The following is a 20,054-nucleotide window of genomic DNA, read 5'->3' on the forward strand; positions in this document are numbered from 1 at the left end:
GATGCTCTGGGCTGGACCGTGGGGTCTGGCTGTGGGGAGATGGGGGACACGGCGAGGCCCCCCCGGGCCCTGCGTTGCTTCACTTCGCTTGGACGAAATGTGCTGTGGGCAGGAGCCAAGGTGAGTGTGAAAGGAGAGTGTGCAAGGAGAGTGCAAGGCGGGTGTGCAAGGCAGCCTGCAGCCCCCCTGCAGCCGGTTTTCTGCCCCAAGCCCCCCGAGGACAAGGTGCCTGCTTGCGGGCATTGCTGGCTGCTCAGCCTGTATTTTTAAGGCTTTGCTGCCACCAGCTGGAACAATTATTTTTATCCCAAACTCGGTTTCAAGGCCATGTGTTGGCTCCCGCAGGCTCTGCCGGGCACTTGGGGCACACGCGGGGTTTATCCCCCCCGTGGGCACGTCTGGGCCCCGGGTCTCGGTGCAGGTTTGGTGCTAAGTGTGATTTACTGGTTTCTGACTGTGGCTGTGAACAGCCTGAGCTGGTCAGAGGGGGTCTGGGTGTCAGCTGCGAGACCGGGGGGATAAAATCTGCTGCTGGGGCAACCAGGGAAAGGAAAAAAGCTGTAACATGTCAAAAGAAAATGAAAGGTGGGATGAGGGGGTCTGAAAGGAGCTGGGCTCTATTACGGGGTAAAACCCAACGGGTGGGTTCCTGGGGTCGGACTGGGATGTCCCACCGAGGCTGGACCTGACTGTGCAACCCGCCGGGAGAGCTGCTGGGGCAACTGGGGTGTCCTGGAGCCCCTGGGCTCCAAGGGCCGGTGCCGTCCTGGCATCGAGGTGTGTTGGTTTCCCTTTCGGGCACGTCTGTGGAGAGCTCTGTGAAAAGACTTGTGGCACGGCCTGAAAGTAATCTTTTCTGGGTGTTTATAAACTATTTTAATTATTTTTTCCTGTCTGTCTTTACCCCTTCACCCATCAGTGAAAGCTGAAGCAACATGAAAAGGTCAGAAGCCTCAGAAAATGCCCGACCCTGGGTTTTCTGCCTTCAAAAATCTTTGTTTCGGTTTCTTTCTGCAGCGAGGAGCTGAACCGCAGTTGGGGCCCGGGTGCAGGGGCTGAGCACGTGTCGATGAACCGTTGCACCCGCAGCAGCTCTTTGCCTTTGGGCGGCTCTAGAAGAAACTCAGCGGGAATTTCCCTCCAGAGGTTTTACTTGCCCCTCTCCCTTGTGTTAACTGCTCTGATCTACAATTCCAGTGGTGGCCTGAGATGAGAAATGAGCTGCGTTTTCTTCCGCCTGGGGAAAGGCTTCTCAAGCATCTCCAGCTCAAACTGATAATCTTTTTGCCTGGTGAGGGAGGGACACTGCACGGCAGCATGTACCCAGGCTGCACCCCAGCGTGGGAGCTTGGCCCGTGCTGGGTGGGTCGACTGATGGTCCCATTTGGAGGGTGACAGGCACAGGCTGAAGGACAGTTACCACATGCATAGAAAATAAAATTTTGAAATGACTTCAATAAGTCCCCCCGTCCCTTTCTCTTCCTCTTAGCTGAGCAAAATGACTTTAATCAAAGTGATTTAAAGTTTCACTTCGTTAGACTCGCGTCACGCTGCTTCCGCAGCTGCAGCCCGTCCCTGCTGCCCAACGCCAGCCTGAGACGCCGGGCGATAAGCTCAGGGCAAGGGCCAGCCCGTGCCCAGCAGCTCCTGGGCGGGTTTCTCAAGCAGACTCACACGTGACTGGGAAATGAAGCTCAGCAGTAATTAGCAAACTCAGGCTGGTGAAGCATCTTATCAATTTTTGGATGCACCACAGGCCGATGTGTTCACGTACCTTTGCGGTCTTCATTTTGTGAGGACGGGGCCTTCAGACACACCCAAACCAGCCCACAGTAACTCCTGCCCGTGAGACCCTGGCTGCGGGGGGAGGCTGGGCGAGGCGTGGGCACCTCTGAGCTGGGAAGCGAGCAGGAAGCGCGAGCAGCCCCACTCTGTCCTGGGCAGGCAGCGGGGCTGTGCCCTGAGCACCCTGCATCCCGCATCCCACACCCCACGTCCCACACTGCATCCTGCATCCTATCCTGCATCCCGCATCCACATCCCATACTGCATCCCACATCCCACACTGCATCCTGCATCCTATCCTGCATCCCGCATCCGCATCCCATACTGCATCCCACATCCCACACTGCATCCTGCATCCTATCCTGCATCCCGCCCTGCCCCTTGCCCTGCATCCCAGCCCGCACTGTGAGCCCTGCCTGCTCTCCCGGCTGCCTCTTGCCCTGGCAGGGGGGTGCCAAGGACTGGGGGGAGGCTGGTTCTGGTCCCCCTCTGGGCCCATCCCAGGGAGGCACTGCTGTAGCTCCGGGCTCGGGGGGCAGCGTGGGGTGCTGCCCGCTGACAGCAGGGACAGATGGTGTCCGTGTTCACGTGGGAACGGCGGATGCTCAGCCCCGACGCAGCTGCCTTCGCTTGTTCTCTCTGAGATGGGGAATCCCTGATCCTGCCCGATCCATCCGAATCACCGTGTGGTTCTGGGGAGAGCGGCACTGGCCGAGCAGCTCAGGACCAGCCCTGGCTGGAGCCAGAAAATGCCCCAAAATCTCCCCTCTGCCCTTTGCTCATCTCTGAAACCCTCAGGGAGCGTTTGCAAGAGCTGGGGCTGGGCCAGATCTGTTGCTTCACAGGCACGAGGAGCGGGTTTGCAGCAGGATGAAGGATTGGGGCTGTTTGCTCTGTTTACACCTGCTTCCTCTCTCCTTTTCTGCACTTCATTATGAGTAGTTTTACCTGCTCAAGGGCAGCTCCTGGGGACGGGAGCTGCAGGAGCCATCCCTGCACTAATGCAGGAACCCTCTGGGCCCTGTAACTCCGGCCCAGCAGCTCGCAGAGAAGGACGACTCGAGCTAAACCGCCCTGGCACAGCGTGTGGGCGCCCGTCCGGGGCAGCCGGTGGCTCTGCAAAGCCGGACAGTGGCCGCAGCCGATGGCGAACGCATCCCGAGGTGCGACGCCGTGTCCCGTGCCAGGGCCGAGCACGGCCCGGGGGTGCCCGACACGGCCAGCGGAGCCTGGACGCAGCCCCTGGATGCAGATTCTGAGCTGATTCTCCTTCGCATCCCCCTGCCCCGGCAGCGCTGCGGGGTGGCCGGTGCTCAGCACCGTTTGCTGTTGCCAGAGTCCGTCCCCGCCGCGGGCGCTGAGCCAGCGGGGCGGCTGCCGAGCCCAGTGCGCCTGGGGATGGCTGCAACTCTGGGAATTTTTTTATTTTTTTTTTTCTCAAGCAGGAAGCTGAAGCATTTCCTCCTCCAGCTGAAGCTGATGCTTGCAGAGCGGGTTTTGCAATCCCATAGGTTTCTGTTCTCAGGGCGGGGAGGTGCTTCTCGCCACCTTGCAGCTCGCCTGCGTTTGTTTGCTCGTAGTTTTTTTGCATCTGTCAGGGTTTCGCTGCCAGCCCCGACAGGTCCCAGCGACAGGGTGGTTTTTGGCAGCGCTCACAGCTCCGTCCATGCGCAGCCCTTCGCGTGGTGTTGCCCGCTCGGCGTTGGCGAGGTAGGAGGCTGGCGGCTGCCTGCCAAGGGCTAATGGCCCGCGGCCGCCTTTTTCCCCCGTGCGGTGCCAGGCGAGGACGGATAACCGCCGGGGTTTGGTGGCGGGGCTGGCAGAGCCCAGCAGCCCCCCCCCCGGGGTGACCCGTGTGCTTCTCCCCACCCGCAGCAGCGCCGCTGGAGATGCAGAGCACCCCAAACTACCTCTGGAGCACCGAGGACCTCCTGGGCCAAGGCGCCACGGCCTGTGTCTACAAAGCTCGCAACAAGGTGAGCGGGGACAGCGGAGGGGGGGGCAGCCACCCCAAAGCCACTATGCCCTCCTGCCCCCCCCAGCCCTCCTGCCCCACGGCGCGGGGATGCCCGTGCCCCTCTCTGCTCGCCCTCCCGGGAGCTCCCCAGCTGCCAGCAGCATTGAGGGGGGGCTGCTTTGGGTTTTATTTTCATTTTTCCTTTGGCTTCTTCCCCCCCGCCAAGCACCAGCTCGGGTCTGTGGGTCGAGGGCACCTTTCAGGGTGGTCGCCGCCGGGTCCTGCTCACAGGCTGCCGGCTCTCCCAGGCGTTGTGGGGGGGAAGAAGCTGTTTTTGGGGGAATGCCCAGAGGTTTTGAAAACCCCGTCCTTGGCGATTTGCATATTTCATGCAAACACTTGCCAGGCTTGGAATAGAGACTTTCCTCCTCGCCGGCCTTTGAAGTTTATTGAGCGAGCTGTCTCCACACGGCTTCGAGGATCGTTTGGAAACAGCCTCGTCCCGCGGAGAGCAGGCGGGGAGCTGCCGGCCTCAGCCCCGGCTATAAACTTTTTATGAAGCTGAATAAACACGCTGCCATGCAGCACGTGGGCTTCAGGGACAGGAATTAAAGGGAGATGAATAACAGCGCTTTCCTTTCGCAGTGCAGAAAACAAAGGCTGTGGGATGCCCGTTCAGAGAACACGTTACACTGTCAGTGTAGTTGGCATCGCGAGCGGGATGTGGGAGCAGTAACGGAGCTGAGGGAGCTGCTTAGGACGTGGATGACGTCACGTCCCATTTCCTTTTTCTCTTTTTGCTCTTTTCCCAGAAATCAGGGGAGCTGGTTGCTGTGAAGGTGTTTAATAACGCCAGCTACCTCCGGCCCCAGGAGGTCCAGATGAGAGAGTTCGAGATGCTGAGGAAGCTGAACCATAAAAACATTGTTAAATTATTTGCCGTGGAGGAGACCGTAAGTGGGGCCTCAGCTCGGAAACCCGCTGTGCTGACTGGACCAGTGGTGCAGGGGAACTGGTCTGAGCTGTAGAAGGGAAGCAGTGGTCCCGAGCTGCCTTCTCCTCCCACCTCCCTCTGGCTCCACATCAAGCCTCAGCCCAGTCCCTCAGCACTGAGGGGCACTGGGGGCACTGGGCTGGAGCAGGGACGTGACCTGCGTGTGGCACAGCGGGGACGTTCCCCAACACTGGTTTGTCTGAGCAGGAGAAACCCAGGGACCCACCACCCAAGGGAGGGGGCCTGGTCCTGCTGGGGAGGGGAGGGCACAGGCTGAGGGCTGCTCCCGCCGCAGGGCAGCAGCAAGCAGAAGGTGCTGGTGATGGAGTACTGCTCCAGAGGCAGCTTGCTGAACATGCTGGAAGACCCAGCGAATGCCTTCGGCTTGGCCGAGTCCGAGTTCCTCATCGTGCTGCAGTGTGTGGGTGAGTTGAGGGGGGGCTCCCTGCACCCCCAGCCCACGACAGGCAGCTGCCTGCTGCCACGGGCACAGCCCCGGCCGAGAAGCTGCAGGCAAACTGCTCCTGCCCCACACAAAAACGCTGCCTCCCCCCTTGTGCCCAGTGGCAGGGATGAACCATCTCCGTGAGAACGGCGTTGTCCACAGGGACATCAAACCCGGGAACATCATGCGGCTGATGGGGGAGGATGGGCAGAGCATCTACAAGCTGACGGATTTCGGGGCCGCCCGAGAGCTGGATGACGATGAAAAGTTTGTGTCTGTCTATGGGACGGAGGAATATCTCGTGAGTATCCTCCTGGAGCACAGGTCTGCTGGGGAGCGGCTGGGGGAACTGGGGGGGTTCAGTCTGGGGAAGAGGAGGCTGAGGGGAGACCTCCTGGCCCTCTGCAACTCCCTGCCAGGAGGGGGCAGAGAGGGGGGATGAGTCTCTGGAGCCAAGGCCCCAGCGCCAGGCCCCGAGGGAATGGCCTCAAGCTGCCCAGGGCAGGGTCAGGCTGGCTCTGAGGAAGGATTTCTGTGCAGAAGGGGCTGTTGGGCGTTGGAATGGGCTGCCCAGGGCAGGGGGGGAGTCCCCATCCCTGGAGGGGTTGAAGAGTCGGGCTGAGCCAGCGCTGAGGGATCTGGGGCAGTTGGGAACGGTCAGGGGGAGGGTCATGGTTGGGCTGGAGGAGCTTCAGGGGCTTTTCCAACCGAGATGATTCTGGGATTCTGAGCACAGTGTGGCACCGCTCTGGTGACCCTGGGGGAAGCTGCTCCCCATCCCTCCATCCAACATCTAGAGAGCAGCATCGACCTGGAGAGTCCAACCTCAAAGCAGCCACATTTTTCAAAGAGGGGGGCTCAGCATTTTTGTGGTAGAGTTCCAGGCGACGTTTTGTTTGGAGGATCCAGCAGTAGGAGAGGCCGAAGCCAGCGGCCAGGTCTCGGTCCCAGCGCCCGAGGCAGCGCCGCTCTCTGCTCCCCCCCCCGCAGCACCCGGACATGTACGAGCGCGCGGTCCTGCGCAAGCCGCAGCAGAAAGCGTACGGGGTCACCGTCGACCTCTGGAGCATCGGCGTCACCTTCTACCACGCTGCCACCGGCAGCCTGCCCTTCGTCCCCTTCGGGGGACCCCGCAGGAACAAGGAGATCATGTAGGTGTCGCGTCCAGCGGGGAGGATGGGGGCTGCTGCGTGGGGCTGCGGGGCGACCTGGCCGTGGCTCGGGCACTGTGTGACTACGTGCTGTGGTTTACAACTCGTGTAATCCCGTAGAGCCTAGAAAGTCCCGAAACGGAGCCCGTGGAGAGCGTGTGTGTGCAGTGTGGTAAAGGATCTGTGCTCTGTTTACCACGCTTGCCCTCAGAATGCGTTCTTGTGACTTTGTGGCTAAACAGCTGGAGGAGGAAGCAGGGTTAATGTTTGCTTGAAAGTTTTTCAACTGTTTCTTGAAGTATTTTTCCTCTGTGCATTTTTTTCCTGTCTGTGAATCGTGTCTTTCCCAGCCTGCCCTTTCCCTCTTTGCTGAACCTAAGGGCTCAAACAGAGGCCACTCGGCTCATTTCAGCTGCAAGCAATTTCCTTTCAACAGGTATAAAATTACCACCGAGAAGCCTCCCGGAGCCATCGCGGGGGTGCAGAGGCAGGAGAACGGGAGCATCGAGTGGGGCTACGAGCTGCCCATCACCTGCCGCCTCTCCGCGTGAGTGTCCTGTGCCGGGCTCACGTCCTGGCACCGCGGCTGGAGCTTTTCATCCGCAGATGTCACAGCTCTCAGACCAGGTCTTTGATTTGCAGCCGGGAAAAGGGGGTGGGAGACGGGGCAGCGGCCCCGTGGTACCGGAGCTCGGCTGCAGGAGAGGGGCTGCACCCCTCCCCGGCCCCCCCGGTCACCGCGCTTATGGCTCAGGGTTCTGCTGGTCTGTGCAAACATCTCTTCTGCTGCTGCAGGGGGCTGAAGGACCAGCTGATACCCATTTTGGCTAACATCCTGGAGGTGGATCAGGAGAAATGCTGGGGATTCGACCAGTTTTTTGCAGAAACCAATGATATTTTGCACAGGATCGTGGTCGATGTCTTCTCCCTGCAGCAGGCTTCCCTGCATCGCATCTACATCCACTCCTACAACACGTAAGGGTGTCAGGGCCGCGTTAAACGCATATTTGGGAATTGAGCTCAGGGGCCCCAGCCCCTTGATTCAGTAGGTGAACCTGAGGGGAGAGCCCATTCCCTTTGCATCACAGTTAAACCAGGTTAAAACAAACCAGGCTCAAACCAGCCTTTGCTGGGGAGGGCACTAACAGGGAGATGTCAGCTCCTGGCCTGGCACATGGAGAGCCCCAGGGAGGCTGATCGAGGGGTCCCACTGACCTTTTGCTATGCAAAGAGGGCAACAGACTATAAAAACTCACCTCATCGCTTGTTCCCTGTTCTTTTGTTTCTTTTTCATTCCAGTACCACCAAGTTTTTAGATGCTGTCTTCAAACAAACAAATATAGCCCCTCACCATCAAGAATATTTTTTTGAAGGTCATCTGTACGAGTTGGATCCTAATCTGCAAGCTCATAATTTCTGCAAAACCACAGAGCACAACCCTCTGACCTTGCTGAGCACCGCTGAGCAACCAGAAGATGTGGTAGGAGTGAGATACAGAGACCGTGAGTACTGTGGGCTTGGAGATGCATCACGGCACGCAGGGTGGGTGCTGTAAGAGAGATCTGCTTGAATTATTTCCCTAATATCACAGAATCATCTTGGTTGGAAAAAGCCTTGTAGATGATCCAGCCCAACCATGACCCTCCCCCTGACCGTCCCCAACTCCCCCAGATCCCTCAGCGCTGGCTCAGCCCGACTCTTCAACCCCCCCAGGGATCCCGGGGACTCCCCCCCTGCCCTGGGCAGCCCATTCCAACGCCCAACAGCCCCTTCTGCACAGAAATCCTTCCTCAGAGCCAGCCTGACCCTGCCCTGGGCAGCTTGAGGCCATTCCCTCTTGTCCTAAATAGACTCCCATGCACAGCAGGTGAAGGGGTTGTGATTCCGGAGCAGGATCGGGAGGTTTGAGGGCCCGTTTTCCCCTGCTGTGCGCTGTCGGTCCGTGGCCACCCGCCACGCTGCCCTTTGCAGGCACTTTGTGCCTTTGTCCACGTTCCCAAAATATCCTGGAGGGCTGCACGAAACCTCCAGCATTGCAGCCACTCCTGAGCCCGACACCCTGAGGGGCTCCGGGGTTTGCTTTGGCGGGGCTGAGCTGTCCCCGTGGGTCCACAGCCGCGGTGTGGGGGCTCCAGGCTCGCTCCCCCCACCATCGTGACCGCTTTCTGTCTTTCCAGCGGCACTCGAGTTTCCAAAGTTTGTCCCCAAGGTGGACATGGTGGCCGACTGCAGCGCAGCCAAGGTAGGTGGGGGGTGTCAGTGCTGCTCAGGGAGAGGGGGGGACCCCCGGCCGTGGGACCGCAGCCTCCGGCAGTGCCCTTTGCTTCGCAGAGCGCGGTGGGGGCCGCACACCAGACCCTGCGCATCGCCCAGGCCCTGCGGCGCTGCCGGGAGCTGCTGGCCAGAGGTCTCCAGTGGGTGATGTGAGTGCCGGAGCCCCCGGGGTGAGGGTGGGGGTGACCCGTCCCCTCCCAGCACCGGCAGATTTGTGTGTTGGGAGTTAAAGCGCTCGGGGGGGGGCGTTTCCAGCCAGTGCCAGGCAGTGCAGGACCAGTGGGTCTGTTGGGATGTGGTCAGGGGGTACTGGGAGGGAGCACAGCGCAACGGCCAGCGTGGTCCCGTGCAAGGGACACGTGTGCCAGGCTGCGAGGGGGCTGGACCTGTAGGAAAATACCCGTTAGTGCCGTGAGGATGCTCCTGTCCCCATTTGTTACTTTTGAGTCACTTTTGTCCGTTTAGGAGATGCTGAGGAAAAGAGCATCAACATCATTATTATTATTACCACTACTACTATTATTATTACTATTATCATTCTTATTGCTATTATCACTGTGCATTTTCACTGTCCTACCCATTCCCTTCAGGGCAGGAGCTTCTTGTGCACTAGCAGGACAGTACCCAGAGGGCGAGAGCCCCCCTGCCTGGGAGCTGCACCCCATTTTACGTGCATCCAGCCCCCTGTTTTCTCACGAGCAGACAGAGAGGAGCCACCAGCTCTATCCTGACCCCCCCAGCACGCACGGCTGGCCCCAGGATGGAGGTGGGACTGCCGGGGAGCACATGTTGGATGTTTTTTTTTTCTCTTTTGGCAGCGGGAACCTGAAAATGGAGTGCCTGAGGATTCTGGAACAGAGACGAGGGGCTGTTTCGGTGCTCGCCTGCCTGCAGCTCACTGAGGTGAAGACCCGCGTGCTGTAAGTGTGGCTTTGCAGCCGCTGGGCTGCGGCAGGCACCAGCGCTGCCCTGAGGCTGCTGCAGATAAGATATGGGACTCTCAAATAATCAGAAATAAGTAAAATTCCAGGAATAAGCTGGTAGCTGGAAGGTAAGAGGCTTTTTAGCTGTATGTGGCAGCTGCGGGAAATGGGCCGCTCGGGCTTTTTCTCCCTCTTTGCTTCAGGTTTTAAAAACCAGTCCCTGGTTTCACAGGAGCCCAGGATTAGTCCTCCCTCCCTGGCTCCTGCTTCAGGGTTTTCAGGCTGTTACAGCCCACGAGCCGCAGAGTAAGTGCAGGAAGGAGACGGGGCTGCTGCCGCCAGCTCGTGGGAAAGGGAAAAAGAGCCGCTGCTGCCAGCAGAGTTAAATAACGGGCTGGATGGCATCAGCTGCCAGGTCCCCTCTGGGCTCTGGCCACCATCGCCGGCCCCGCTCCCCTCAGCCTCGGAGAGCCGAGGCGTCGTGCTGGGGTCCCACTGAGCCGGATCCTGCCTGACCCCACCGGCCGGGAGGAGACGCCTCTTGTTTCCACCTTCATCGGCAGCCGAATGTCAGAGAGACCCTGGGCTGTCCTCGGCGCAGCCCGTGCAGCCATCCCACCCGCGCTGCCCCGGGGAAAGCTGGGCCCATTTTATCTGAAGTAACCCACGGTTATTTTGCTTTTCTGTCTTGCTGTTGTTGTAGTGGGAAATTCTTTGCTGCTGCGTCGCTGTTCTTTTATCCTTTTCAATTTAGCAAGTCTCTTCATTTCCACTTCATCTAAAAAAAAATAGGGACACGTGGTTCCCGCTGGCTTCACCCCCATTAGCGGGGGGCTGTAGTGCCAAGGGCACTGATGCTGCAGTTGGATGCTGCTGGTTTCTCCCTCCCTTCCAACACCCTTGGACCAGGCGTTATTTCTGCTGACTCGCCAGCCCGCACCGCTCAGCTTTACGCTCTCGTGCCAGCTGCGGGAGGCAGACATCAGATCTGGCGTAAAGCCGCTGGAGAGGAAGCTAATAATTTTGGAACAAGTTGGACTCAACAGGGCGAGTTTTTACCGCATCAGCATCTTGTGGCTCAGATCCGGTGCCCCGAACGCTGAGTTTCTGGCTGAGCAAACCCCCGCCCGGCTCCCCCAGGGGCCGAGGCTGCCTCCACCACCGGATGGGTTTTCTCTGCCCAGGTGACACCCGCCTCTGGCTTATATTCTGCTTCAGGAATATTAATTTTTTTGACTTTCCTCAGGTTCGAGGCTGTTCCTGCGGGCAGCGGGGTGCTGGCTCTGAAGGAGATGACCACGGTGAAGACCAGGCTGCAGAGGGTGAGCCCCCGCGGGCGGCTCCGTGCGGGCAGCGTTGGCATCAGCCCGCCCCAACCTCTCCCTCCCCACCCGCAGGTCGCCGAGGAGCTCTCTCAATGCTCCCACAACATCTTTGACTTTCAAGGGGCGCTGGACGGCGTTTTGTCTGAACTGGTGAAGCACAGGCAACAAGTGCACGAAGACAAAAGGTTGGTAGCGCCAGTTTTACCCAAACCCCCGCCAGCGCTTCGCTGCTCTCAGCCGGATTGAGAGGACGTGGCTGAGCCAGGCACAGCCCCGACTGCAAACGGCTTTTACCAGCCCCGCGCACACACGTGTAGCATCGTGTGACGTCCCTGTGTACAGCCACGGGTGGCAGCTGTGTCCCCTCGTGTCATCGCGCTCAGATTTGACCCCAAAGCGCGAATTTCACCCCAACCTCATACCCCTCCTCTTGCGGGGCCTCACGCCCCCTCCCCTGTCCCCGTTTCAGCATCCGGCAGATCGAGTGCTACCTGGAGAAGATGCAGCTGATCTACAAGCAGTTCAAGAAGGCCAGGACGTGTCTGCGTGAGTGATGGGGACGGTGGCTCTGGGGGCAGGAGGTGCGGGGCTGCAGCAGGGACGTCCCTGTGCTGGCCCGGTGGAAAAATGAATTATTTCAGTTTGCTGGGTTTAGCAGTTATATAGACACGAGCCCCAGGGGCTGCAGCCCTGAAAAGCCCCTTGAGTGGTCTCTGTGTGTTGTGAAATTGCCCATTTATTGGGTCAGGAACAGGAAAACGTGCAGTGACCAGTGTCTTTCCTCCCCAGGGCTGAGCTACAATGAGGAACAAATCCACAAGCTGGATAAGTAAGTCCCAACCCTCTCCCCTTTCTAGGACCTGCCCTGTGCTGCGGCCAGGCGGGTGGTTGGTTGTTTCTGACTGAGTCCCAAGGGGATGTAAAATGTTCCTCCTGGGTCGCAAATGTTGAGAGAGGGCACTTGGAAGTGGCTTCTGTGATGGTTCATCGATGCAGGACATTTCACAGCAAAATTTTCAAGCTAGGAGCTATTTTGGGTGAAGATGTGAGAAAAACCTCTGTGGACCTGGGGACAGGGAGTTGCTGTTGTGGGCCAAATCCCTGCTTTAGACTGTGGGGATAAACACGTTTTGGGCTATTGCTCACACAGAACTTAGTCTGTGGCTGTTTATTTGCTGAGATGCTGGTTCAGGAAGTGTCTGTGCTTTCAGATCCGCTTAACTTTCAGTGGGAGTAAAGTGTCTGATGGCTTTTGTACCTTGAAAAAATCCTCCTTTTGGTTTCCACTAAAACCAGGGGAATTTAACACGGGCAAGAAATAAAAGGCACGCTTCAATATATACCAGGGATGGTGAAATCTAACAGGCAGCTCCTTTATCTTAATTTATCTTCAGTCTGACCTTGGACATTTGCCTTAATCTCCAAGGCAAAGACTTCTCAGAAGTGCCCCAGGGGTGGGGATGACAGCCCAGCTGGGAGCCCAAAACCTCCCTCTCCTCTTCGTCATAATTAGGGTTTGTTTTCTTTATAACACGAATGCAAAATTCATTGCTGAGCATCCAGTCCCTCTTCTTGCATTCAGCAGCTTCAGGTCTCCTGCCACGAGGAATGCGATGTTCATTTTCATACATTTAAGGAAATAAGTGTTCTTAATCTCTCTCTATTTTTTTTTTTTTTAATGTTTTTAGGGTGAATTTAGGGCATCTGGCCAGGAAGGTCCTGTTGATTTTCCAGGATGACTGTGTCCAGCGGTACCAGGAGGCCCTGACCCTCCACGGCAGCAGGATGAGGTACCAGCCCCTGCCCCGTTCTCCCCCCGGGGTTTCAGGGTTTTGGACCCCAGCAGGGATGGGAGGGGGATTTTCCAGTAACCCGCCAAGGACCAGGGCTTCCGAGCGCCGTCTGCTATTGATCACGTATTGGGATGCGGATGGAGATGATGTTGTTGGCAACTGCTGCTGAGGGACTCGTAAAGGGGTAATAAACCCTTGAAGAAGCAGCTCTGTGTGACTGCTAGAAATCCCGCTGTGTGTGCTGGTTCTTATCCTGTGCCATGTATTTCTGCCCTGTTGTTTTAATTTTTTTAATTTTTTAATTATTTTTTTTTGAGTTGAAGCAGCTGGTTTCCTCGCTCTCTGATGGGGAGAGGTTATTTCATCAGGACAAAATTGCTATTGAGACAAAGAGATCTGCTTATTAGAAATGATTTTCTGGTAACTGGTGTTTGGGGAATAATGCAAAGAGCAAATTACCTTGCAGTGATTGAGCATAATCCACTGCCTATAACAGCAGCGAAGAGCAGGGGTGAGGGGGAGGCAGTTAGGGGATGTTGCAGAAATTGGATTTTTATTGCAAGGTTGCTTTTAGCGAGGAGCATCCATTCCCCTGGGCTGCCGGTGTGGGCAGAAGGAGAATGATTTTCTATAATGCCTTAGAATTAAACCTGGGTTTTGACCTGGTCCTTAGTTCTTGTGTGGAGTAGCCCTGCGTAGGATTTGCTGGGGGGGATTTTTTTAGGCTAGAAGTTTGTCTCGGGTGCTCAGGAATGCCCTAGGAGCAGCGCGCAGTGTCTGCCTTGTCCCCTGCCTTGTCCCCTGCCTTGTCCCCCCTCCCAGCCTCAGCTTGTGCAGCCAGAGGTTTCCACGCTGCAAACCCTCACCCACAGGCAGGTTTAAACTTCGGGGACAGAAGCTGTTGCCCAAAGTCGCCTCCCACCGTGTCCCATCACGGGGCAGTGAAATCTCCCCTTGGCTTCGGGGGGGAATTTTGGGTTGTAGAGCCCCACAAAACCCGTGCAGCGTGGGAACCCCGTCTGCACTAAAGCAGGGTTTTTACCTCTGCTAACAGGGCGGAACAAAACCCGCTTCGTGTTTTTTTTTTCTGGACTATTTTTGTATGTGTTTTTCTGTCCTTAGGGAGAAGGCATCATGAGTCACAAGTGGATATTTTTAATTTATTGTTACTTCAGTTTTAATTGTCCTGTTTTGAGTTTTTTCCTGCTAGCAGCCAGGGTTTGTGGTGTGGTGGCATTTTTTCTGGGGACTGGAGGTGGACCGTTCACCTCAAATATTCTTTCTTTATTTTTTTAAAGCCAAACCAAACCTTTTTTTATACAAGTCACGACGCGCCTGCCGGGTGCGTGGCACCTCCGCCCTGGGGCCCCTCACCCTGACAGGAACAGGACAGTTGGCCCCCAAAAACCCCCTGGAGGATTTTTTCCCAAGGCTGTGGGGCAGAGCAGGGGGGGTGACACCATCCTGGCCCATCTCAGCCCTGGTGGGCTTTGGGCTTTGGTGTCAGCAGTGCTGCCTGCAGAGAGACTGGCCCCAAGGACGTGCTCCAGAGGGAATTTTTCTGACCTTCGTATGCTCCAAATGTGAAAGGAGAACATGGGAAAAGAAATGCAAAACCAAGGAGCCTTTTGGAGTAGATGCTCAGTGTCCCCCACAGCTCACAGAGCTCCGGCCTGCTCAGCACAAGTGATGGGCTTGAGCTGCCTCTCACATAAGCAGCACTTCCCCTAATTAATTTGCTATTAGTGTTGTTTGGGTAACCTGGCCCACGGTGGCTATTAGCAGAGCTGCAGCCATAATTACAACACTGTTGTGACTCGTTTGCTTTCCTTCGGGATTTTTAAATTAGATCCAGAAAGGGTTGCAGCAAGCAAAACGCACAAAAAATATAATGACCCGCCCTGCTGCCGAGCACCGACTGGGAATTCCGTCATCGTTTTTCTTTCTAGGAAAGTTTGTGAGATAAAGAAGCATCTGAAGAGGCTCAGCAACCACATCAGCGCCTGCAGCGTGGAGACGATGGAGTGCCAGGACTGTCTGCAGGGTGTAGGTGTCTGTGGGGGCTCCTGCCTGGGGATGCTGGTGCCCGGCCTCTCCCCGCTCCCAGATAACGCTGGTGCTCCCCAATCCCGGCGCCCGCCGAGTGCCCGAGCACGGGTGTAGGGTACGGAAACACCCGGGTGGTGTTAAACAACTTGCTGCAGTTCTTTGTGGGCGAGCCACACTGGGGATCTTGCTTTCCCTCCCTGCATGAGCAAGGAACGGGTAAAGCTTTGCCAGCGGCACCCCTGCTCCCGAGGAGGGGCTGGCACGGGGGGATCCGCACCCAAAGACCGGGAGTTGCGGTAGGAGGACAGTGATGCTTCACCTCCAGCTCTCACCTGAGGCACGGCCACGCGGTAGATGGTTCTTTGGTTATTTTATTCTGTTTCTCCTGAAGTGGCTGTGCTGGGTGTGAGTACGTGGGGGTGTTTTGTCCCGGGGTGGGCACACGGGGCTCGGATCGCCGCCAAGAGCCCGCTGCTGGCCAGGGGCTGCCACTTCTCTCCATCTCTGCAGGCTCTGGACAGGTTTCTCCAGACAGAGAAATGGAATTTGGCCCCGATTCCTCCCGCTCCTTCACCCATCCCTCTGAGCCAGGCACGCCAGGAGATGGCTTTTCGGTGAGTCTTTTGGAAGGGGGCGTTGTGGACAGCCCAGCTCTCTGGGGAGAAGCGGGACCTCCCGCTGCTCGTCCTCCGCACGAGCGACAGGGCGAGCGTTGGGGCGAGGGCTCGGTGCCTGCAGGGCCGCGACGGGCTGTGTGAAACCCTTCACCACTGCACACGCCATGGCCCTGCCGGGGGGGAACCCGCCCGGTGACCGCTGGGGTGTCCCTGTTGGTGTCATCCCTGCTCGGTGACCCGTGGGGGTGTCCCTGTTGGTGTCATCCCTGCTCGGTGACCCGTGGGGGTGTCCCTGTTGGTGTCATCCCTGCTTGGTGACCCGTGGGGGGGTCCCTGTTGGTGTCATCCCTGCTCGGTGACCGCTGGGGTGTCCCTGTTGGTGTCATCCCTGCTCGGTGACCTGTGGGGGGGTCCCTGCCAGCTCGGCCAGCCCCTCTGCAGGAGGTGTTCCGTGGGGAGCAGGAGGCTGAGCAGCACAGGGTCTGGGCAAGGGGCTGGTTGTGTCCCCGGCAGGATGCAGGAGCTGCTGGAGCAGATGAGGTCAGTAACTTGTGATCTCCAGTTCAACAACAGCATCATCGAGCGGTGAGTAAGAGCCCCTGGAGATGCTGCTCTGAGCTGCAATTCCTGCCCCTAACACCAGGACGTGGCGGGTGCTGTGGTGGGACTGGGTGGGCTCCCTGGGAGCCCAGGAATGAGCTCCAGCGTGGGGAGCTGAGCACAACCACAGCTACTCATGGGGTGGTTCACACAAACAGCACCACGTTTACATGGTGATCTGGCAGCAGAAGAGGGTTTATCTCCCTTGGAAGTTTAAGCATGATCTGAAAATTCCATGTCATATCTACACCCTCTTTCCAGCCTTTTTCCTGTGCTGCTCAGCAGTGTCAGCTGCTGACGGCCACGGAGAAGTGGATGCTTTCCATTCCTGAATGAAACTGTGCAAAACCCAGCATCCTACTGCTGACAAACGCCCCTGGGTTTCTTCCTCTGCAGCTTTTTTTTCTTTTGAGGAACTTAATGCAAATCGACAATATGAATATGCGTATCAAAATGCCAAAGAGTTTCAGATCAGATTTTAAAAGAATAAAAGAAATTGGTGATTCACCCCAGCCCGGGTTTCATAGGGCCAAGTGTGCTGTTGCAGTGTGTCCACTGTGAAAAGGGGGATAAGAGAGGTCTGGTCTGGTTTTGATACGAAAGCTTATCCCAAGAGACACAGGAACGAGCCCAAAAATTAGTGCCCAGCCCAAATTGTAGTTCGGGACTGCTCGAGCCCAGGTGACCCCTCTCCAGCCTTAAAGCCTTTGGGTTTGTTCCTGCAGGTTAAGTGGGGCTGCCCCCACGCCTGGTGTTTGAGAGACGTGGTGGATCTGCAGCAGCTGAAGCAAACCGCTCCCCACAGCAGGGAACACTTACAGCACTTTGGGTCCAGAGCGACGGAGACGTTTGACGTTCGTGTTTGAGGAGCTCTCTGTGTCCTACCTCTCCGCTCCAGCACTTTTGCACAGTTCACCAGCATTAGCTTTGAGTGGCTTGCAAGCCTTGAGCCTTTGAAAGTTTGACCAGAAAATTGGGTTTGGTTTGTTTTGTTGTTTTTTTTTTTTTCCTTTTAAAAAGTGCTTGAAGGACTTCATGTTTTTCTAGCTTCTCTGTATCACCGTGTCAGATGATGAAGAGGCTAGACAGATAAATTACCTTTTTTAAATCTTAATTTAGGGATTACTCCCACTTTTAACATATTTCTGCTTCCTGGAGCTTTGTAGAGTGGGGCAGGAGCTCAGGGCGGGAGCTCAGGGCAGGAGGGATGCTGTTCCCAGGGGATGAGAGCCCGGATCCAGGCTGGGACGGCTCCAGTGCTCTGCCCAGAAGGTGACAGCATGGGGAAGGTGGGAGCTGCAGCCTCTCCTCCTGCTTCAGGGCTTCACCTCAGCCCAGCCCTGTGTTTGGGCCGCTGAGGGGAATGGGAATGGGAAGCCGAGGGAGGCTTCTATTTTTTCCGTATGTTTCTATAAATGTAGCTGAGCTCTGTGTTTATGCACGGGGGGGGGTGTGCCTTCTGCAAACAACCCCGTCCTGAAGCTGTGGCTCCAGCCACCAAACCTGGGTGTGTTACTGAATGCTAAGGCAAAATCTCAGGTGAAAGGGCTCCCACGAGCCGTCTCCAGATGCATCTCTGCAAGAGGAAGCAGGGAAATTTCTTCTTCTTTTAGGTGAGAGATGAAAGAGATTTTAAGCAGCCACCCCTGCCATTAACACGCGGGGTGAGAGGATGGTTTCATCTGCAGGGGTGGCAGAGCTGGGATGGGGAAAGGAGGGACCCGAGCACGTGCTCTGTGGGGCTGGCTGAGAGCACTTGGAGCTGCCCTGGGAAGGACCTGCCCAACACTTCGCTTCACAGAAATAGGATGGGGGGGACACACGTTACCCCCTGCCTCACTGCCCCCCGACAATCGCAAAGAGCTGCGGAAGGACCCTGCTGCTCCACATCAGGGCTACACCCAGGCCTTTGTTTGGGCAGGTTATTATGCTCCAAATTTCCCACTGGTTTTTGACCTTGGGTTTTAGGAGGAGCCGTAATCCCCCGGTTATCGGCTGAGTCAGGCGCTCGCCAGCAGCAGCGTGCGGAGCAGCGATACGGGAAGCCTGGGGTCTCGGGGGCGCGAGCAGGAGATGGTATCAGGGAGCTCTTTGTGGGAAGAGTCAGACAGGCTGCCCCACCGTCCACCTCCTCCTGCCCGTCCCCGGCGTGATTTACGGGTTGTCACCCAGATCCCGCAGCCCGTAGCGCAGCGGAGGGGAGCACCGGCCCTGGGCTGAGGCTCTGGGCAGACCGATGGGCAGCGTTCCCTCGGCTCTTCCCACTCCTCCCTGGCACACACCGGTGCAAAGACACATAAATCCCTTCCCTGGGCTCCCCGGGGAGCCCCTGCCCTCCAACCCCCCCGGCTGGGAAGGGGACCACGCTGTGGAGGCTCGTGGGGGCAGCGAGTGGCCGGTGGGGAGCGCAGGACCCTTTGTCCCTGTGGTCTGGGAGGAGGAATGAACGTTTGGATTCATTCCCGTCCCCTGCAAAAGCCCTTCCCTCTGTGTTTGCCTGGCTTTGGCCAGTGTGTGAACTGTGGCTGGCTGCCGGGGTTGAAGGGGCTGGAGCAGGGGTGGGGGAGCCGGGACATTGGCAGAACCTGCGGCAGCCCAGTCCGAGGGCGAGGGACTCGCTGCGCCTCCCAGGGACTGGTTGTGCATCTGGAGGGAGAGGCTGAGCCATCGTCTGGGCAAGGCAACGTGTCTGACTCAACAGCAGCGGCGATGCTCCGAGCCTGCCTGGACCTGTCCCTCAGGAGACAACGCAACCCCCGCCTCTGCCCTTCGCCTTTCCCCCAGTTCCCTTTCCAGCCTCTTTTCGGGAGGGGACACACTTTGCCTAAACCCAAAGCCTTCGGCCGAGTCTGGGCCTGCCGTGGCCCTTCTGGTTGCCCAGAAGTTGTCCCCAAGCCCCTGAGACTCAGGTTATGTGACAGTGCCCAGAGGCAGAGCTGCGGCAAGAGGTGGGGGGGTGTCTGCTGGGGGTGCTCCTCGGATTGACTGTGACAGCAAATATTTCTAACCCCTGCTGGGAGACATACGGGGACGTCAGGCAGAACTGGATCCCTGGGGCTGAACATCCTGCGGCCTCGAGCCTCAGCAAAATGATCAAGGAGCGGCGGCTCCAGGGCTGTGCCAGGCTTTGCTTTCCTGTAAGAACAAGCCAAGCGCACCCAGGGGCTCCCCCCCCCGCCCAGGAAACCTTCCTGAGTGCAATTTGGCACCAAACAATCCCATTCATTTTAATTGTAAAACCAACATCCTGTCAAACCCAACTGCTTACTGTAGAAGAGGTGGAACTAAGCCATCACTCATAAGTTTTTCTCCTGCAAATTATTTTCTAGGATTCTTCTAGTTCTATAACGAACGTTATTTTTAATCCAGCTTGAGTTCACTGACATCCCCTGTAGGAACAGGGCAGGGAGCCCGGGCAGAGCCTCCTGCTGCACTTCCTTGGATTCGGTGGAGCTGTGCTGATTCGTACCAGCTGAGCGTTTGACCTGAAACATGTTTGGCTTCAACAAAAAGGGATTTAGTTCTTGGCAAAAAGAAAAAAGAGTTTTTGCTAATAGCCCTTGTCATGCCTAAACTGCCATAACACAGCAGCTGCAAAGGGGACTCCCGGAATCCAAATGAAACACAAGTTTTCCTGCCAATGTTAATTAGTTTTTTTGGTTTTTTTTCGGTTTTGGTTGTGGTTTTTTTTTTCCCCAAATATTTTAACCCTTGGCCTAAAAGAGCTTCCTGTGCTGTCAGACCTGAATACCTGCAGAACCAGCTGAGACAGATGAGGATCCCCTCTGCCTGGTGCTGCAAAACTGAGACTGAAATTTTGCCCTGGGATGGCCCTGGAAAAGCAAACATCCACGGTGGTTTTAACAGGTTCCCAGCCAAGTGCCAGGCAGGTTTTTGCCCTCAGAAAGGGTGTTTGCTTTCTTGCAGGTGATTCTTTCTACTATTAATTGGCCTGGGAAGAACACAGGATAAAACACCAAGTTTTTGGGAAACAATTTACCCAGGAATAAACCTGCTGCTGCTCTCAGGCAGAAGCAGAGGACGCATGAATGTGAATTAGGATCCTGACCAGGGAAGGAAAACACCTTCCAAAGATTAAACTTGCTGCTTAGCACAGAACGAGAACTTTTTCAGGCTGCAT

General features: G+C 56.9%; 1 protein-coding gene across 1 annotated transcript; it reads left to right on the plus strand.

Annotated features, from left to right (window-relative positions):
* Positions 1-2,861: 2,861 nt before the first annotated feature.
* IKBKE (inhibitor of nuclear factor kappa B kinase subunit epsilon) lies at positions 2,862-17,041 on the plus strand. The gene is made up of 21 exons (XM_074925638.1): positions 2,862-3,495; positions 3,661-3,761; positions 4,555-4,695; positions 5,032-5,161; positions 5,301-5,482; positions 6,172-6,332; positions 6,769-6,879; positions 7,128-7,307; positions 7,632-7,834; positions 8,510-8,574; positions 8,664-8,755; positions 9,425-9,526; positions 10,776-10,851; positions 10,927-11,039; positions 11,324-11,400; positions 11,644-11,683; positions 12,543-12,644; positions 14,597-14,693; positions 15,207-15,310; positions 15,827-15,898; positions 16,639-17,041. The coding sequence occupies exons 2-21, from the start codon at positions 3,675-3,677 to the stop codon at positions 16,670-16,672; spliced, it is 2,169 nt and encodes a 722-aa protein (XP_074781739.1). The 5' UTR covers positions 2,862-3,495; positions 3,661-3,674; the 3' UTR covers positions 16,673-17,041.
* Positions 17,042-20,054: the final 3,013 nt, after the last annotated feature.

Source organism: Athene noctua, chromosome 23, assembly GCF_965140245.1.
Source record: "Athene noctua chromosome 23, bAthNoc1.hap1.1, whole genome shotgun sequence".
Taxonomy (NCBI): Eukaryota; Metazoa; Chordata; class Aves; order Strigiformes; family Strigidae; genus Athene; species Athene noctua.

What these genes read in the sequence shown, in the direction of transcription:
- IKBKE (XM_074925638.1), top strand. Translation starts at nt 3,675, where the DNA reads ATGCAGAGCACCCCAAACTACCTCTGGAGCACCGAGGACCTCCTGGGC. An exon ending in GAGGTGAAGACCCGCGTGCT is followed by an intron (nt 9,527 to 10,775) that starts GTAAGTGTGGCT and finishes GACTTTCCTCAG; the next exon opens with GTTCGAGGCTGTTCCTGCGG. An exon ending in GCCAGGACTGTCTGCAGGGT is followed by an intron (nt 14,694 to 15,206) that starts GTAGGTGTCTGT and finishes CCATCTCTGCAG; the next exon opens with GCTCTGGACAGGTTTCTCCA.